The sequence below is a fragment of the Ranitomeya variabilis genome, chromosome 6 (genome assembly GCF_051348905.1).
Source record: "Ranitomeya variabilis isolate aRanVar5 chromosome 6, aRanVar5.hap1, whole genome shotgun sequence".
Lineage (NCBI taxonomy): Eukaryota > Metazoa > Chordata > Amphibia > Anura > Dendrobatidae > Ranitomeya > Ranitomeya variabilis.
The window spans coordinates 416340957-416362310 of NC_135237.1; the positions used below are offsets into that span (position 1 = coordinate 416340957).

At 47.1% G+C, this 21354-nt stretch overlaps 1 protein-coding gene across 1 annotated transcript in view; it reads right to left on the bottom strand.

The window, feature by feature from the left end:
• The window catches only part of SMCHD1 (structural maintenance of chromosomes flexible hinge domain containing 1), a 584899-nt gene that overhangs the window by 146502 nt on the left and 417043 nt on the right, over positions 1-21354 (bottom strand). The window contains exon 33 of the mRNA XM_077270310.1: positions 12097-12212. Within this exon, the coding sequence (XP_077126425.1) occupies positions 12097-12212 (116 nt within the window). The remainder of the gene's footprint in view (positions 1-12096; positions 12213-21354) is intronic.

The window sequence follows — 21354 nt, forward strand, 5'->3', positions numbered from 1 at the left end:
GGTCACTAAGGGGTTATACCAGCCTCTCGCACGCAGGCATTGCCAGTTAGCTTCCTGCTGCATGGTTCAGGAGTTGGGGGAGTTTTGTTGTTTGAGGAGACGTTTGGTGGATTTATCTAGAGACTGTTGCTTGGTTTTGGTTGTGTGCAAATCAGAGGCGTAGCTAGGGTTTTGGTTCAGGGGGGCAAAGATTCTGAGTGGGCCCCTAACCAGGCAACCTTTATTACAACTGGGTGACGCACCCTAATAGTGGAGGAGAACCTCAGCAGATGACAGCGATGTTGCTGAAAATAATCTCTATACAAAAAGCAACACTGATATTACCGCCATATGGTCAGTGGTAGATACTAGCCCTGCAGAACATACCGTATAACAGATCAAAGTACAGTTACAGATGGTGACTTACCGCTGACGTTCTTTCTGATGGAATCGTTCACTTTTCCAGTCTTTTCCATCTGGCCCAGACCGACAACTTCTTCCACCCAGGACTCGTCTGCAGAGAATACAACAAAGACACATTTCACTTCTCATATTTTCAGCAGGTCACCATCTATTCCTAACCTGCACAAACGCCTCATCCTACTGGTACCCTAATGCTGCTGCCGTATGTGACCCTATTACTGCACTTGCTGTGTGGTTCTGTGCCCTCTAAATTCTAAAGCAACCCTCTAGAGTATGGTAATGCCGGGTGCAAGTGCCCCAGAAAACAGTGCCCACATTTTGTCCCCTAGAAAGTAATAATGCCCTGTGTGTCCCTTTGATAGGGCAGTGAGAATCTGGAATTGCTTGCCTGAGGAGGTGGTGATGGCGAACTCAGTCGAGGGGTTCAAGAGAGCCCTGGATGTCTTCCTGTAGCAGAACAATATTTTATCATACAATTATTAGGTTCTGTAGAAGGACGTAGATCTGGGGATTTATTATGATGGAATATAGGCTGAACTGGATGGACAAATGTCTTTTTTCGGCCTTACTAACTATGTTACTATGATAGTCACAGTAACCTGAGTTCCCCTATATCAATAAGTGCCCACTTAACATTGAATAATGACCTGAGTCTCTGCCCCATAACATGATGACTCCTCACAGTAATGTACCACCACATGGTATACTGACCCCTTAGTAGAACCCAAACTGCTTGCTTGCCACAACACTGTGTGATAGCCCCTTCACTGTAATCCCCACACGGTATGATGGCTCCCTAAATAGCCTCCATATAGTATAATGTGCTAGATAGTCCTCAATATAGTATAACGCATTCCCCATAGGCCTGTATAGTATAATGCATTTTCCATAGGCCTGTATAGTATAATGCACTCCCCATAGGCCTGTATAGTATAGTTTAATGCACTCCCCATAAGCCTGTATAGTATAATGCACTCCCCATAGGCCTGTATAGTATAATGCACTCCCCATAGGCCTGTATAGTATAATGCACTCCCCCATAGGCCTGTATAGTATAATGCACTCCCCCATAGGCCTGCACAGTATAATGCACTACCCATAGACCTGCACAGTATAATGCACTCCCCCATAGACCTGCACAGTATAATGCACTCCCCGGCCTGTATAGTATAATGCTCTCCTCATAGGCCTGTATAGTATAATGCACTCCCCATAGGCCTGTATAGTATAATGCACCCCCATTAGGCAGTCCGTACTGTATTATGCACCCCCATTAGGAAGCCTGTATAGCATAATGCACCCCCATTAGGCAGTCTGTATAGTATAATGTACCCCCATTAGGCAGTCAGTACAGTACAATGCACCCCCATTAGGCAGCCAGTACAGTATAATGCACCCCATTAGGCAGTCTGTATAGTATAATGCCCCCCAATTAGGCAGCCAGTACAATATAATGCAACCCCATTAGGCAGCATGTATAGTATAATTCACCCCCATTAGGCATCCAGTATAGCATAATGCACCCCCATTAGGGTGCCAATATAATATAATGCACCCCATTAGGCAGCAGTCTGTACAGCATAATGCACCCCCATTAGGCAGCCAGTATAGTATAATGCACCCCCATTAGGCAGCCAGTACAGTATAATGCATACCCATTAGGCAGCCTGTATAGTATAATGCACCCCCATTAGGCAGCCAGTATAGTATAATGCACCCCCATTAGGCAGCCAGTACAGCATAATTCACCCCACTAGGCAGTCTGTATAGTATAATGCACTCCCTAAAGGCATGTATAGTATAATGCACTCCCTATAGGCCTGTACAGTATAATGCATAGGCAGCCAGTAAAGTATAATGCACCCCCATTAGGCAGCCAGTACAGTATAGTGCACCCACATAGGCAGCAAGTACAATATAATGTACCCCATAGGCAGTCTGCATAGTATAATGCACCCCATAGAAAGCCAGTACAGTACAATGCACCCCCATTAGGCAGCCTGCATAATATAATGCATCCCCATAGGCAGCCAGTACAGTATAATGCACCCCCATAGGCAGCCAGTACAGTATAATGCACCCCCATTAGGCAGCCTGTATAGTATAATGCACCCCATTAGGCATTTTGTATAGTATAATGCTCCCCCATTAGGCAGCCAGTACAATATAATGCACCCCCATTAGGCAGCCTGTATAGTATAATGCACCTCCATTAGACAGCTTGTATAGTATAATGAACCCCCATTAGGCAGCCAGTACAATATAATGAACCCCCATTAGGCAGTCTGTATAGTATAATGTACCCCCATTAGGCAGCCAGTACAGTACAATGCACCCCCATTAGGCAGCCAGTACAGTATAATGCACCCCCATTAGGCAGTCTGTATAGTATAATGCCGCCCCATTAGGCAGCCAGTACAATATAATGCAACCCCATTAGGCATCCAGTATAGTATAATGCACCCCCATTAGGCATCCAGTATAGTATAATGTACCCTGATTAGGCAGCCAATAAAATATAATGCATCCCATTAGGCAGTCTGTATAGCATAATGCACCCCCACTAGGCAGCCAGTACAGTATAATGCATACCCATTAGGCAGCCTGTATAGTATAATGCACCCCCATTGGGCAGCCAGTATAGTATAATGCACCCCCATTAGGCAGCCAATACAATATAACGCATTCCCATTAGGCAGCCAGTATAGCATAATGCACTCCCATTAGGCAGCCAATGCAATATAATGCATCTCCATTAGGCAGCCAATGCAATATAATGCATCCCCATTAGGCAGTCTGTATAGCATAATGCACCCCCAAAAGGCAGCCAGTATAGTATAATGCACCCCCATTAGGCAGCCAGTACAGCATAATGCACCCCCATTAGGCAGTCTGTATAGTATAATGCACCCCCATTAGGCAGCCAGTACACTATAATGCACCCCCATTAGGCAGCCAGTACACTATAATGCACCCCCATTAGGCAGCCAATACAATATAATGCACCCCTATTAGGCAGCCAGTACACTATAATGCACCCCCTTTAGGCAGCCAATACAATATAATGCACCCCCATTAGGCATAATTTTATCAAATGTCCATAAACGGTGAAGTGCATACCTCACAATAATCATGTCAAACCAACTTCCTCATTAAAATAAATGAAGAAAAACGAGGTTTTAAGCATTAATTAAAATATAATATTTATTGACAACAATTAAAATAATAAATACAACAAGAAAACCTCTCAATAAAAAAGAAGCTGGGGACAATGTCTCTGTGCAAGAAATGTGCCAGTAAGCTATCTTGAAGGTAGAGCTGCGGGCTTTAGACACTTACGCCCCTTATGTGAGGAAGCCAGTTTGGCGAAACGGCGCTGTCGGGGTCGCTGTGGGACACTCTCTGCTGCAAGTTTACACTTATGTAAGTAACATTATTTGGGACTTTTTTGGAGGCACTGTCCAGTTTTTTATTAGCACCATGCACTTTCTTTCCTGCTTTATTTAGGTATGGGAATTTCGATAGGCTTATATAGCCATGGAGTATGTAGGAGATTTTTTTCATTTCCACATTAGTCCTTGTACATTTTCCCACCCCTGGTTCTTTATTTACTTGGTATAAGTGCAGTTTTAGTGCTTATTGATACAGTTAGCCTTATAGTCATAGCTTACTGGCACATTTCTTGCACAGAGACATTGTCCCCAGCTTCTTTTTTATTGAGAGGTTTTCTTGTTGTATTTATTATTTTAATTGTTGTCAATAAATATTATATTTTAATTAATGCTTAAAACCTCGTTTTTCTTCATTTATTTTAATGAGGAAGTTGGTTTGACATGACCCCCATTAGGCAGTCAGTACTGTATTATGCACCCCCATTAGGCAGCCTGTATAGCATAATGCACCCCCATTAGGCAGTCTGTATAGTATAATGTACCCTCATTAGGCAGCCAGTACAGTACAATGCACCCCCATTAGGCATCCAGTATAGTATAATGCACCCCCATTAGGCAGCCAATACAATATAATGCATCCCCATTAGGCAGCCTGTATAGCACAATGCACCCCCATTAGGCAGTCTGTATAGTATAATGTACCCCCATTAGGCAGCCAGTACAGTATAATGCACCCCCATTAGGCAGACCGTACAGTATAATGCACTCGATGGAAAAAAAAATAGGGATTTTTGTGTTACTCACCGTAAAATCCTTTTCTCCGAGACGCTCATTGGGGGACACAGGACTGTGGGTGTATGCTTCTGCCGCCAGGAGGCTGACACTAAGTAAACGTGAAAAAACGTTAGCTCCTCCTCCGTAGTATACACCCTGACACTGGCTGCTGGAGTCTCCAGTTCGGTGCAAAAGCAGTAGGATAAAAACACGAGAGATAATATAACAGCATAAATACAGAAAAAAACTTATGTCTAGAAAAGGTCATACTGACTGATAAAATCCGATATTACCAGGGAGGGAGCTGTGTCCCCCAATAAGCGTCTCGGAGAAAAGGATTTTACGGTGAGTAACACAAAATTCCCTATTTCTCCTTCGCCTCATTGGGGGACGCAGGACTGTGGGATGTCCTAAAGGAGTCCCTGGGTGGGGAATTAACTCACCAGTAAAAATCATCCAGATAACGGATTGTCTATAAATGAGCCACTGCCGCTTGAAGAATCCTTCTACCCAGACTTGCATCTGCAGAGATCTGGGAGCGGACATTATAATGTTTGACAAAAGTATGCAGACTAGACCAGGTCGCAGCTTTGCAAACCTGTTCTGCTGAGGCCTGGTGTCGAATGGCCCAGGAAGCCCCCACTGCTCTAGTGGAATGAGCCTTGATCCCAGCCGGAACAGTCACGCCCTTGGCGAGATAGGCTTCCTGAATGGTTGCCCGTATCCACCTGGCCAGGGTGGATTTTGAGGCCGCGCAACCTTTCCTGAAGGACAAACAGAGCATCCGTCGGGCAGAAAGGAGCCGTTCGAGAAATGTATCTCCTAAGTGCTCTCACCAGATCCAACGTATGGAGAGCTTTTTCTACACGGTGCGTCGGTGCCGGACAAAAAAAGAGGGAAGAACTATATCCTCATTAATATGGAATGAGGAAACAACCTTCGGCAAAAAAGAAGGTGCTGGTCTGAGCACTACCTTATCCTGATGAATACACAGAAAAGGAGTACGACAGGAAAGGGCTGCCAGCTCTGACACCCGTCTTATGGAAGTGATGGCCACTAAAAACACGACCTTCCAAGAAAGGAAAGTCAAGGAAATATCTTGAAGAGGTTCAAAAGGAGCTTCCTGCAGTGCCCTTAAGACCAAATTAAGGTCCCAAGCTTCCAAGGGAGTTTTGTAAGGAGGGACCTTATGAGCGACTCCCTGGAAATGGAAAAAAAGTCCTAACCTGACGTTTAGTAGCAATACTGCGCTGAAAAAGGAGTGATAAGGCCGAGATCTGTCTTCTGAGGGTACTTGGAGCAAGCCCAGAATCCAGGCCTGTTTGAAGAAAGCCTAGAATGTTTGGGACGGAAAAACGCAGAGGAGGCAGTCCGCGCCCTCTACACTATGAAAGGAAAACTTTCCAAGTGTGATAATAAATTCTGGCTGAAACAGTTTTACGCGCACTGATCATGGTATCAGCTACCTCTTGGGAGAACCCTGCCTGAGTTAAAACCCAAGATTCAACGGCTATGCCGTCAAACGTAGGACCCCTGAGTTCTGGTGGTAAATCGGCCCTTGAGAAAGAAGATCCGGCCGATCGGGGAGCCGCCATGGAACCCCGGAGAGGAGCTGTACTAGGTTCGCATACCAGGTCCGTCGTGGCCAATCCGGAGCGATCAGAATAACAGATACTCTTTCTAACTTGATTTTCTTGATTACCCTCAGGAGAAGCGCCAGAGGAGGGAAAAGATAAGAGATGGAACTGGTTCCAAGTCAGAACTAGGGCATCCACAGCGATTGTCTGTGGGTCTCGGTACCTGGAGACAAATCTGGGTACTTTGACATTCACTCTGGACGCCATTAGATCCACGTCCGGGGTCCCCCATAGACGGCATATCTGCTGAAATACCTCGGGATGGAGAGACCATTCCCCGGACACCAGACCCTGACGGCTTAGGAAATCTGCCGCCCAATTTTCTACTCCTGGAATGTGGACTGCTGAAATTACAGAGTGATTTTTTTCGGCCCAGAAGAGTATTTGTTTTACCTCCCGCATGGCTGCCTTGCTGCGGGTGCCCCCCTGGTGATTTATGTAGGCCACTGCTGTGGCGTTGTCCGATTGAATTCGGACAGGGTGACTCGCCAGGAGATGGTGGAAATGCTGCAACGCTAGTCGAACCGCCCGAATCTCCAAGAGATTGATGGGAAGATTTGATTCCCGAAGAGACCAGCGCCCTTGAGCTGTGTGGTGAAAAAACACTGCTCCCCAACCCAGGAGAGTGGCATCTGTTGTGACCACAGCCAATTGGTTGGGGGAAAGGGCTTCCCCCTGAGTAAGGATGGGCTGTACAACCAGCATGAGAGAGCCTGTCTGACCTGGGGAGACAAGCGAAAAACTGCGGTTGAGGGAGAGAGGATTCCTGTTCCATACTGCTAGGATTGCCTGTTGGAGAGGACGAAAATGAAGCTGCACGAATGGTACTGCCTCTATAGTCGCAACCATCTTCCCTAACACCCTCATGCAGGACCGAATCGTATGAGGGTACGGTTGCTGAAGATTCCTCACTTCCCGCCGAAGGGCTAGGACGTTGTCCTGGGGAAGGATTGATAGGGCCTGAGAGGTGTCGAAAATCATACCTAGAAATGATATCTTCAGAGACGGTTGTAGGGATGACTTCCTTAAATTTACTAGCCAACCCAGGCGAGCCAGGGTGTCTAGAACAATGCTGACATTTTCCTTGCAAGCTTGAAAGGTAGGCCCCTTGATCAGAAGATCGTCCAGATATGGCATGACTACTATGCCTCGGGAGTGCAGAATGGACACTACAGTAGACATGACTTTCGTGAACACCCTTGGGGCGGAGGCCAGTCCGAAGGGTAACGCCGTGAACTGGAAGTGTAGGTTGTTCAGTGCGAACCTTAGAAACCTTTGATGAGGAGGAAAAATGGGGATATGTAGGTAAGCATCCTGAATATCTATTGAGGCCAAGAACGCTCCCTTTTCCATTGAAGCAATCACTGACCGCAGAGACTCCATCCGAAAATGGTGAACGCGAACAAACTGGTTTAGGCATTTTAGATCCAGGATAGGATAGGTCTTACTGTTCCGTCCTTTTTGGGGACCACAAAAAGGTTGCAATAGAACCCTTGAAACCTTTCCTCCCTTGGGACAGGAGAAATGACTCCGCTGAGATGAAGGGATTCTACAGAACTGTACAGGTTTCGTCGGAGGGACTCGGACCTGGGAAGACGTGATGGGAAGAACCGTAGAGGAGGCTGACGGACCAGCTCTTTCTTGTAACCTGAAGATACGAGCTCTTTTACCCACCGGTCGTGGATTACCTGAATCCAGACCCGGTAAAACAAAAGTAGACATCCGCCTACTCTGTTGGAGGCACTCTGAGGAGGCCTCCAGTCATTTGGCTGAAAACCTTTGAGTCCTAGATCCTCTGGATCTAGTCGACTGGAAACGCATTCTTCCCCCCTGGTTGGCCGTATAAGAGACCCGAGCGTCTCGGTCCTGATTGGGTCGACCTTGCGCCGCAGTGCCCGATGTTGGGGCCCATCTAGTATTGAGAAAGGATCTGAAACGGGCTTGAAGTTGGCGACAAAAAGGCTGCCTAATCCTCTGCTGAGGAAGAAACTTACTCTTCCCTACTGTGGAGTCAGAAATAAGGCTACGTTCACATTAGCGTTAAGCTAATGTGCGTCGGGTTTGCGTCGGCGACGCAGCGGCGACGCATGCGTCATGCGCCCCCTATACTTAACATGGGGGACGCATGCGTTTTTTTTTGTTGCGTTGTGCCACACATGCGTCTTTTTTGCCGCAAGCGTCGGACCAAGAAAACGCAACAAGTTGCATTTTTCTTGCGTCCGATTTTCGGCAAAAACCGACGCATGCGTCGCAAAACGCAGCGTTTTTGCGTGCGTTTTGCCGCGTTTTTGCGTGCGTTGTGCGTTGCGTCGCCGACGCAGCGGCGCACAACGCTAGTGTGAACTTAGCCTAAGCTGATCCAGCTTCTCTCCGAATAGGCGATCCCCCTGATACGGAAGAGTTGTAAGAGATTTTTTTAGAGGTAGAGTCTGCCCGCCATGTCCTTAACCAGAGAGCCCTTCTAATAGCAATGGCGTTAGCAGCAGCCGAAGAGGCACAGTCTGCGGCATCCAAGGAAGCATTGATCAGATAGCTACCCGCAACCGCAAGTGCAATCTGAGAAGACATTTCTGCCAACTCTGCAGACAACTCACGTTCCTGAAGAGCCTTTGTTAAAGACTCTGACCAGGACATCATAGCTTTCGCAACCCAAGTTGCCGCAAATGAAGGAAAAAGTGCCGAACTTGAAGCCTCAAAAACTGAACGAGCCAAGCTATCTATAAGACGATCCGTAGGATCCTTAATCGCCGAGCCACTAGGGAGAGATAACAATGTGTTAGAGGCTAAACGGGACACCGGAGGGTCCACGGAAGGATTTTCTGCCCATTTACTACAAAGTTCAGCAGCAAAGGGGTACCTAATCTTCAAAGCTTTTTGCCCCGAAAAATGCTTGTCCGGATGTTCCCGGTTACGCCGAATCAGGTCCTCAAACTCAGGGTGAGAGGAGAAAACTCTATGGGCTCGTTTAGTTTGTTAAATGCTACCTTATGATCGGAGGATGAGGCGGTTTCGTCCTCTATCCCCAGGGACTGATTGATAGCCTCAATCAGACTATCGACTCCCGAAAACCAGGAGACTCAAAATTAAGGGACTCCTCTGAATCATAGTCTGTCTCAACTTCCCCGCTCTCTGCTGGGGAAGGAGAAAGCGACACGGAACTCCAGGGTGCAGAAGCACCTGAGAGCCTGGGCGACTGTGCGAATCCGCTTTTCATGTGTCTGTCTGGTGTGGGCACGGCCCCTGCAGGCCGAAGGCTCTCGAGACCCCGAGGCCCTATCCGAGACAGGAGGACTGCTGGCCCTGACTGCCGGGGTCTGAAGGGATTTGATTGCTTCAGTAAGAGACGCCATGGATTGTGATAAAGATGCAACCCATTCAGGCGGATCAGCCCCAGCCACTGCTTGAGGGGCAGGGACGGGAGAGATAGCTGGGGAGCTGGCAGGGGGGGGGCTCCTGGGCGCGATCCGAGTCACAGGCCTCCCAGAGACGGTTGCTCTGGGCACAGGGGAATGGGGCACGACAAGTTACACAACTGGTAAATAGGACCATATGAGCCTTAACCCTTCTAGACATAGTGCGAGCTATACCCAGGGCCTGAGACCGGGAAAAGAAAAATGCTACTACCTGCTGGAGGGAGAAGCACTTACCCCAGTCCTGTGTCCCTACCAAAAACGGTGACCAAACTCAAGATGCGGAGCCAAATGAGCCGTCTTTAACTTGTGCAGGCCTCAGTGGGCGGGACCGCCCTGATGCGGTGCGGCCTGTAGTAGGCCTGAAGCCGGGGACTCAATTTTTCCCTGGGAGAGGGAAGGGAAAGTGAAACCGGAAGTAGATGCGCCGGAGGGGGCGGGGCCTCACAGCGCGGTTTTGCTGGGAGAAATGCCGGGTCTAAGCGACCCGGAAGTACTCTGATGGAGGCCAGGCCGGAGCCTGAAGCCTCAGGAAGACCATGATGCCGGCGCACGGAATCACTGAAGCGGTCCACCGCATAGTAACGGCGCTGACGGTGCCGCATGCTACCTGGATTACCGCTTTATCCCCTGCTCTGCCTGCCTGCTCTGTGTTCAGCAAGGGTAAGTGCTGCATGATCTGCACACACCCTGCTATAGCGTTCTGCTCAGCTACACTGACATAGAGCTACATACACTCGCAGCCCCAGAAAAAAAGGAATCTGCAGATGCCTTGCGTCAAAACAGGAGCCCCCCTCCTATGAAGTATTATCCGGTGGGGAGTGGGGGGAGGTAAATGACGGTGCAGGAACCCTAGCTCCATTATCTGCTAAGGATAAGGAGAGGGACCGTCCACCACCCCATCTAGCACCATAGCAAAAGCAAAGGTGTAGAGAAAACAGGGGGGACACACGGACATTCTACGGGCACCTGTACAGCCTAGGGTCTAAATACCTTAGGGTGGTCAGGGCCAAGTCCGGTGAGGGATCCCACGTCACGGGAAAGGATACGTGGAGAAATTCACACGTGCTTGCCCGTTGTTGGTTTTGGGGAGATCGGACCCTCAAAAAGGTCCATCGCCCCTTCAATTCCGTTAGTGAAGAGATGAATAGGAAATGGGTCCAAAAGATCCGGGACCCAGAGGTGTGCCTCCTTCAGACACTAAGCAAGAACTGGAGTCTCCAGCAGCCAGTGTCAGGGTGTATACTACGGAGGAGGAGCTAACGTTTTTTCACGTTTACTTAGTGTCAGCCTCCTGGCGGCAGAAGCATACACCCACAGTCCTGTGTCCCCCAATGAGGCGAAGGAGAAAATACAATACTCACCTCTCTTCCTCCTTGTCCCCGCGGTGCTCTGAGCACCCGCTCATCTCTAGACAACGGGTGCTGAGTACTGACATCGCGACCCTCTGACAGTGTCGTCGTCGTTAATGTCAGACCCTGACAGGGGGATGATGGGAGAGGGAGCGTCAGCGTAACACTCCCTCTCTCATCAATGTGGCATCCAGCCGATACAGCTGACCCTGCGATGACAGGCGGGGGGGCCCACTGCTGGCACAGGGACCCCCCACTGCCTCCTCAGGGGCCCATAGCGGCTGATCGTGTCTCCCTGCTCTGCCGCAGAATGTAACTGTATTGGCGCGCTGTGCACGCCAATACAGTTACATAGCGTAGCACCGGGTGGGACCCCTCAGAACGCGGGGCGCCAGGGGCCTCGGTAGCTACGCTACTGGTGCAAATACTTTTCCCTTTCTTCACTCCCCTTGGTTGTTGGCGTGTACATTTTGGATGATTGGTACTTTCCTTAATCCGAGTACGTATTCGCTTGTTAGTCTGGTTGGTGTATACACTTCCATACACTTCTACTTCCAGCTTCCCTGGGTGGGGGAAAGGAACAGAAAAAGGGAGTATTCAGGAGCTCAGCAAAGTATGTGTTCCCGGCGTCTACACCATTAGAAATAATCCGGGAAATAGAGATAGATAGGTCACCCCTTATCCCTAGGGACAGGGAAGGAGCCCATAGATACCCGACAACAGTCGTGACAGTACCCCTCTAGTTGACAAACAACTTGCAGTCCTAGGATTATTTGAAGCATTCCTATCATCAAAAAACACTTATGATAATGATCATGATGATGACGATACGTCAGCGGGAAAACAAAAAGGTGTGCAGCTTAAAATGGAAAGAAAAATAACCTCTTTGGTCATCAGGTCTATGATATCATGATACAAAAGGGAAGAATGATTAGTCCAAGTCAAAACAGAAATGAACCATGCAGACTCTGGTTATTAAAAGCAGGGACTGAAAATGATAGAAGACTAAGAAATTTTACGGTCAATTATAAATGACCTAATGTGTCATTTTCAAAACAATTTTAACTTACAAGACAACCCCTTTAAGAATTGTTTACATCTCATAACATGTAAAGCTGTGTGTCCTTACAGTGGCTGGAGGTTTTCCACCAGTTGTTTGTGACTTCCACATTTTCATGGAACTGCAGGATGGGTTCAGGTTCTTGATGACATCTTTATCTTCAGACAGAATACTAACCACAAAGTCTAATGCAAAAAAAAAAAAGTTGATATTAAATTTAATAATTTACAGTTTCAGAGTGAAGAGGGTTGAGGGTACTTGGTTAAATGGGTGGCAATCTCCTGGAACATACAGAGAATAATTATTTATCCCCTTTCTGACAATGGACGTAATGATCCCTCCATGTGCCCTGGGGCCTATTTGACCATGGACGTATCATTACATCATCGCGATCACCCGAGCACACGGGGGAAGCTTGGGCGATCGCCACCGGGTGTCAGCTGATTCTCACAGCTGACACCCGGCACTAGGTGCCAGGCGTGGTCACAGACCGCTCCCGGCATTTTTAACCCCTGAAATGCTGCGATAGAACACGATCGTACCATTTCGGAAGCCGGCAGAGGCCTGACAGCCCCTCTGCCTTTGGATCGGAGAACCCGCGGAATGACACGGGGTCCTGATCGTTGCCATGGTGACCTGATGTCATCATGACGACATCCGGGTATCCAGAGCTAGGAAACTTGGCCATCATGCGCAGTGCATCTCTGTCAGTGCAGAGCTGACAGCTTCTATGGCATGGTGATGCTGCTTCTATACAAGCGATCAGCCAGCAAAAAATTATAGTCCCATAGTGGGACAAAGGTAAATAATTAGAAAGAAGTAAAAAAAAATTAAAAAAAAAAAAATTGTAAAAATATTTTTTGAAAAAATCTAAAATAAAAATAAACATATTATATCTTTAAATAAATATTTGAATTAACACAAAATGTAAACATAAAAGTACACATAAGGCTATGTTCACACGTTCAGGATTTCCATCCTTTTTTTTTCCTGACTGAAACTGCAGGTCTCTGCAGAAAACGCAGGTGCGTTTTTTGGTGCGTTTTTGTTGCGTTTTTGTTGCGTTTTTTGGTGCGTTTTTTAGTGCGTTTTTTAGTGCGTTTTTTGATGCAGTTTTGTCTGCAGATTGTCTGTGTTTGACAGAAATAAAGTTTACTGCAGTGGGGGGGGGGAAAAAAAAAAAAAATGATGTCATTTCCTTGTCCAACCCTTTTCTTCTTCCATCCTCCATTTTGGGACTAAACACCAAAATGAGTGGACGTGTTTTGAATGACAGCGCTCCGCGTTTTGCGCCGCATGCGTCACTGCAGCGCACGCATCCGGGCGCAGAGGACGCAGCAAGTTGCATTTTTGCTGCGTCCAAAATCAATCAAAAAAAGGACGCATGCGGCGCAAAACGCAGCGTTGTGCATGCGTTTTGCTGCGTTTTACTTTGCGTTGTGTGTTGCGGCGCCGACGCTGCGGCGCACAACGCAAATGTGAACATAGCCTAAGTGGCACGTATTTCAGTGCCACGTGCCACGTATTTCAGTGCCACGTATTTCAGTGCCACGTGCCACGTATTTAAGTGCCATGTGCCACGTATTTCAGTGCCACGTATTTAAGTGCCACGTATTTCAGTGCCACGTGCCACGTATTTAAGTGCCACGTGCCACGTATTTCAGTGCCACGTATTTCAGTGCCACGTGCCACGTATTTCAGTGCCACGTATTTAAGTGCCACGTATTTAAGTGCCACGTGCCACGTATTTAAGTGCCACGTGCCACGTATTTCAGTGCCACGTGCCACGTATTTAAGTGCCACGTGCCACGTATTTCAGTGCCACGTATTTCAGTGCCACGTGCCACGTATTTAAGTGCCACGTATTTAAGTGCCACGTGCCACGTATTTAAGTGCCACGTGCCACGTATTTCAGTGCCACGTGCCACGTATTTAAGTGCCACGTGCCACGTATTTCAGTGCCACGTATTTCAGTGCCACGTGCCACGTATTTCACTGCCACGTATTTAAGTGCCACGTATTTAAGTGACACGTATCACGTATTTAAGTGACACGTGTCACGTATTTAAGTATCCACGTATCCCACGAAGATTTTTCATGGAGAACAGACACATCCAGAGATATGTCTGCTCTCCACGGCTGCAGCAACACACTGACAGGAGCCATAGTTCCTGTCGGTGTGTCACTGCGCATGCGCGAGCGAGTTTACCGGCGGTCATTGACCCCGGCACTCTCGCTTAACGGCAGTGCTGCGTGGGAAAGTTCAACGCAGCTGTACTGCTGTTAACCGAGACGCCGGAGCCATTGAACTCCGGAACAGTACGCGATACACTGCTAGGAGCTTCGCTCCTGGCAGTGTATCGCCGGAGAGCAGCCGATCGGCGTGGGACACTCGTTTTATGGATTCTGCGGACAGGGAGTATGGATTTGGTTTATTATTTTTGGATTTTTTCCTGGAGGATCGAGGGCTTCGCCTACCAGTGTGCTGTTGGTGAGTATATACTCTATGTTATGTGTTGTATGTACTGTACTGTGTGTCATGTATGTGTATTGTGTGTAGGTGTTTGGTGTAAACTTTACTATTGTGCTAAGTCGCCGGACACAGGGACAACTCTCCCATCCTAATACCGGATGGGAGTAGTAGTCCATACGGCGACTTAGCACAATGGTGGCACTAGCGTCGCATGGGGACACGCACACACACACACACACACACACACACACACACATACCAAATCAATCAAACGGCCGACACGATCCCCATGCGACGCTATGCCTCCATGTCTCTCCGCCCACGCACTTCCGGCCCCGCACTTCCGCCGGCTTCCCCGCACTTCCTGCAGCAGCGGTTCTGCACATCAAACCGCAGTAAAACACGCAGATATATTTTTGATCTGCGTGTTTTACTGCGATTTTGACCTCACAATGGAGGTCTATGGGTGCAGAACCGCTGCGGTTCAGGAAGAAGAATTGACATGCTCCTTCTTTTTTCCGGGAGCTATTCAGCACGGCTTTTTTTTTAAAATTTCCGGACCATGTGCACAGTGTGTCCTGTTTTCCATAGGGTACAGTGTACTGTACCCTGCATGGAAAACAGCTGCGGAACCGCAGCGGCAAAACCGCCGCGGTTCCGCGGTAAAAAACGCACTGTGTGAACATGGCCTAATTGGTATCACCGCGTCCACAACGCCTATTAACCCCTTTACCCCCAAGGGTGGTTTGCACGTTAATGACCGGGCCAATTTTTACAATTCTGACCACTGTCCCTTTATGAGGTTATAACTCTGGAACGCTTCAACGGATCCTGGTGATTCTGATATCGTTTTCTCAAGACATATTGTACTTCATGATAGTGGTAAAATTTCTTTGATATTACCTGTGTTTATTTGTGAAAAAAACGGAAATTTCGCGAAAATTTTGCAATTTTCCAACTTTGAATTTTTATGTCCTTAAATCACAGAGATATATGTCACACAAAATACTAATAAGTAACATTTCCCACATGTCTACTTTACATCAGCACAATTTTGGAACCAAATTTTTTTTTTGGTAGGGAGTTATAAGGGTTAAAAGTTGACCAGCAATTTCTCATTTTTACAACACCATTTTTTTTCTAGGGACCACATCACATTTGAAGTCATTTTGAGGGGTCTATATGATAGAAAATAACCAAGTGTGACACCATTCTAAAAACTGCACCCCTCAAGGTGCTCAAAACCACATTCAAGAAGTGTATTAACCCTTCAGGTGTTTCACAGGAATTTTTGGAATGTTTTAAAAAAAAACAACAACTTTTTTTTCACAAAAAATTTACTTCAGCTCCAATTTGTTTTATTTTACCAAGGGTTACAGGAGAAAATGGACCCCAACACTTGTTGTGCAATTTGTCCTGAGTATCCGGATACCCCATATAGGGGGGTAAACGATTGTTTGGGTGCATGGTAGAGATTGGAAGGGAAGGAGCGCCATTTGACTTTTCAATGCAAAATTGGCTGGAATTGTGATGGGACGCCATGTTGCGTTAGGGAGCCCCTGATGTGCCTGAACATTGAAACCCCCCACAAGTGAAACCATTTTGGAAAGTAGACCCCCTAAGGAACTTATCTAGATGCGTGGTGAGCACTTTGACCCACCAAGTGCTTCACAGAAGTTAATAATGTAGAGATGTAAAAATAAAAAATAATATTTTTTCACAAAAATGAACTTTTCACCTCCAATTTTTTATTTTACCAAGGGTACCAGAAGAAATTGTACCCCAAAAGTTGTTGTGCAATTTATCCTGAGTATGCTGATACTCCATATGTGGGGTTAATCACTGTTTGGGTGCATGGCAGAGCTCGGAAGGGAAGGAGCGCCGTTTGACTTTTCAATGCAAAATTGGCTGGATGAGCCCCTGATGTGCCTAAACATTGAAACCCCCCCACAAGTGACACCATTTTGGAAAGTAGACCCCCTAAGGTGCATGGCAGAGCTCGGAAGGGAAGGAGCGCCATTTGGAATACAGACTTAGATGGATTGGTCTTCAGGCGTCACGTTGCATTTGCAGAGCCCCGGATGTCCTTAAACAGTAGAACAAGTGACCCCATATTGAAACCTAGACCCCCCCAAGGAACTTATCTAGATGTGTTGTGAGAACTTTGAGCCCCCAAGTATTTCACTACAGTTTATAACGCAGAGCCATGAAAATAAAAAATCATTTTTGTCCCACAAAAATGTTTTTTTAGCCCCCCAAATTTTAATTTTCCCAAGCGTAACAAGAGAAATTGGACCCCAGAAGTTGTTGTCCAATTTGTCCTGCATACGTTGATACCCCATATGTTGGGGTAAACCCCTGTTTGGGCGCACGGGAGAGCTCGGAAGGCCCCGGGGGGCATCATGTTATAGTGACAGATCGCTGATCTGACACTTTGCACAGCACTATGTCAGATCAGCGATCTGACATGCAGGGCTGCAGGCTTACCAGCGCTTGATCTGAGGAGGCGCTGGTAAGCCACCTCCCTGCAGGACCCGGATGTAGCCCCGTGGCCATTTTGGATCCGGGGCCTGCTGGGAGGAGATGCTAGGTACAAGGTGAGAACATCGCCTTGTATCGAGGGTCTCAGGGAAGCCCGCAGGGACCCCCCTCACTGCGCAATGCTTCCCTATGCCCCCAGAACACTGCAATCATGTTTGATCGCAGTGTGCCGGGAGTGGGTCCGTGACCTCTCCTGGCACATAGTGCCGGATGTCAGCTGCGATAGTCAGCTGACACCCGGCCGCGATAGGCCGCGCTTCCCCCCTTGAGCGCGGCCGATCGCTATGACGTACTATTCCGTCGGTGGGCATACGGGCCCACCCCACCTCGACGGGATAGTACGTCTAATGTCAGAAAGGGGTTAAACTGTCCCACTAGTTAACCCCTTTAGTGAACACCATAGAAAAAATAATAAAAAACAATGCTTTATCATCATACCGCCAAACAAAAAGTGGAATAACACATGATCAAAAAAAGGGATATAAACATGATACTGCTGAAAATGTCATCTTGTCGCACAAAAAACAAATCACCATACAGCTCCGTCAGCGGAAAAATAAAAAAGTTATAGATCTCAGAATAAAGTGATGCAAAAATAATTATTTTTTCTACAAATAGTTTTTATTGTATAAAAGCACCAAAACATTAAAAAATGACATACCGTAAAATGAGGTTTCGCTGTAATCGAACTGATCCGAAAAATAAGACTGCCTTATCTATTTTACCACACACAAATCGGCATAACCCCCCAAGCCCAAAAGAAATACATGAATTGCTGTTTTTTTGTTCACTCAGAATAGAAAGCGATAAAAAAAGTCATGTCCAGCTTCTGAGAGAGACTGTCGCTTGGTTGAGAGCTTGCTAAAGCTGGCGGAGATTAAAAAGCTTTACTAAGTGCCTACAGCCTATCTAGCGCTACAAACACACCACAGAGGACCCGGGACAAAGAGTCTTCCTCACATAGGACTCCAGGAACGGAGGTGCCGGTGTTGACAGCCCGGCCCACAGTTGCTCCAAAGACTGCGGTGTCCCCCACAGGCCTGCAGTGCGGCACGGGAGAGCATAAGAGGACCCGACAGGATGGCTCTGAGCTTCCCTGATGGTGCGGTAAGAGGGAGGATGCACTAGGGTGAACACGGCATCACTGAGACGGACTGAGACAGTGATCCCCTTCGCTATATGAGGACCGTGGAGCAGAGGTAAGAGGAGACCCTGCTTGTTCCCCAACTCCGACTGCATAGCACGGTCTATAACAGAGGTCTCAAACTGCATTCCTCAAGGGCCGCAAACAGGTCATGTTTTCAGGATTTCCTTGTACTGCACAGGTGATAATTTAATTATCTACACACGATTACAGCACCTTGTGCAATACTAAGGAAATCTTGAAAACACACATGGTTTGCGGCCATCGAGGAATGCAGTTTGAGACCCCTGGTCTATACAATCCATACTTACCCTGCTTGGTCCTATGACGACAGGTCATCTGTCGCAGCCTGGTGCGGACTCGGGCTCTGCGGAAGGGAGGACGGGGGAAGGCTGGACGGAGTGAAATCAGCGAATATAAAAGTTCCAGCCATTGTACCCCAGATAGGAGGACTTTTGCCACCACAGAAAACCGCCCCTATCTTGGGGAAAAATCATATAAAGTGGAGGCATAGTCTCCTGTCCAAAATTTGGATTGGGGACACTTAGGGCATGTGCACACGTTGCAGATTTGCCTGCGGACTTTTCTGCACTATATCCGCAGCTCTTGGCAGAAAACGAAGGTGCGTTTTTGATGCGTATTTTTTCGCGGTTTTGATGCTTTTTTTGATGCGTTTTTGAAAGCTAAATAAAGATGTATTATTGAACAACAACAAAAAAAGATTTGTGATGTCATGTCTTGTCCAACCTCCTCTTTTACATTTGTCCAACCCACACTCCATTAGATAGATAGATAGAATGAGAGAGATAGATGTAGATAGATATATGGATAGTTAGGCTACTTTCACACATCAGGTTTTTGCCGTCAGGCATAATCCGTCGAGTTTTGAAAAAAACGGATCCGGATAGTGAAAAACTGATGCAACGGATCCGTTTTTTTGAGAGAGAGAGAACGGAAAATGTGCATGATTTCAATGGAAAAATGCATAAAAATAGAATTATTCTTACCGTTAATTCGGTTTCTAGGAACCTTCCACGACGGCATATGGAGGTTGTCTCTTTGCCCTAATGGGGAACAGGAAACACAGAGAGGTTAAAAGGACCTCCCACCTCCCACTTGCCAGTGACTTACAACTGAGACCATAGCACCGGTTTACCTTCTGAGTCCCAGAATTAATCCAGGAATATATAGAGGGAGGGAATTAGCGCCGTCGTGGAAGGTTCCTAGAAACCGAATTAACGGTAAGAATAATTCTATTTTCTCTAGTCACCTTCCACGACGGCATATGGAGGAATACCAACTAATTTGGCACTAGGGAGGGACAACGGCCTGAAGAACCTTGCGGCCGAAGACCAAATCCTTATTGGATAACACATCCAATCTATAATGTTTAGAGAAGGTATGGAGTGAGGACCACGTAGCTGCCCTGCAGATCTGCTCCGGAGATGCGCCTGCTCTTTCTGCCCAGGAAACTGACGTAGATCTAGTTGAGTGGGCCTTGATCCCTACCGGAGGTATTTTATTTTGAGCAAGGTAGGATTCTGTTATGGCTTTTTTAATCCATGTAGCAATGGTATTTTTGGCTACCTTCTTCCCTTTATTTTGCCCCGAAGTATGGACAAAAAGGTTATGATCAATTCTAAGATCTCGAGTTTGATCCAGGTAATGAAGCAGGATACAGGATACGATGAACGTCCAGAGTGTAAAATCTCCTTTCCTCTGAGTTTGCAGGTTTGTTGCAAAAGGTAGGTAGAACGATCTCTTGGGAACGATGAAATTCAGAGACCACTTTTGGAAGGAAAGAAGGATCCAGACGGAGTACTATTGAGTCATCTCTAACCAGGAAATAAGGTTCTCTTATCGATAAGGCCTGTAATTCACCCACTCTTCTGGCTGAAGTTATAGCTACCAAAAAAACGGTTTTGTAAGCAAGATTTTGTGGGGAACAGGAAGACAGAGGTTCAAAGGGTGGACCCGTAAGACCTTGAAGTACGATGTTAAGATCCCATGGAGGAACTATGATTTGTTGCCTAGGGTTTATTCTGATTGCTGAGGTCATGAACCTTTTGATCCAGCGATGGCCTGCTAGATCTTGATCGAACATAGAACTGAGCGCAGAAATTTGGACCTTCAGAGTACTAGGTTTCAGGCCCATTTCCAAGCCTTTCTGTAGGAAATCTAATATCCTAGGTATATCCGGCCTGAGAGGGTCTGGAAGGATAGGTAGGCAAAAAGATGAAAACTTTTTCCAGATTTTATTGTAAATGGCGTTTGTTACTGGCTTCCTGGATTTTTGTAAGGTGGCTATGACAGGGATTGATAACCCTTTTGCTTTCAATACCTGGGCTTCAGAAACCACGCCGCTAAATTCCATTTCTGAGGGTCCGAGTGAAGAACTGGCCCCTGAGAGGAGATTGTCTTTTATGGGTAACATAACTGGCCCGTCCACTTGTAGTTGGATGATCAAGTTGAACCAACTTCTTTTGGGCCAAAATGGAGCAATCAGGATAGTTGGAGTCCCTTCCATCCGAATTTTCCGCAGCACTTTTGCAAGGATTGGGATTGGTGGGAATGCGTAGGCTAGATGAAAATGCCAATCTTGAACTAGAGCATCCACTGCTCTGGGATTGCCTGTTGGATTCAGGGAAAAAAATGTTTCGACTTTTGCATTTTGATGGGAGGCAAAGAGGTCGACATCCGGGAGACCCCACCTGCTTACTAAAAGATTGAACGTTTGAGGATCCAGAGTCCATTCGCCCGGGTGGATATCTCGCCGGCTCAGATAATCTGCCTGAATATTGGCAGTACCTTGCAGGTGAGTTGCCGTCAGGGAAAGCAAGTGATTTTCGGCCCAGGCAAAGATTCGAGCAGAGATCCTCTTTAAGCTGGCAAATTTTGTACTGCCCTGGTGTTTGATGTGAGCCACCGTGGTCATGTTGTCTGAGTGTATCAGAACATGTTGGCCAGAAATCTGACGATCTGCTGCCAAGAGAGCTTCTTCCACCGCTTTGAGTTCCCGGAAATTCGAAGATCTCCCTCTGATTGTCTGGTCCCAAAGACCCTGATAAGGAACCTGATTTATCACGGCTCCCCAGCCCCTCTTGCTGGCATCTGTCTTGATTGTAGTTATTGGGGACTGAACCCAACTCACACCTCTGAGAAGATTTCT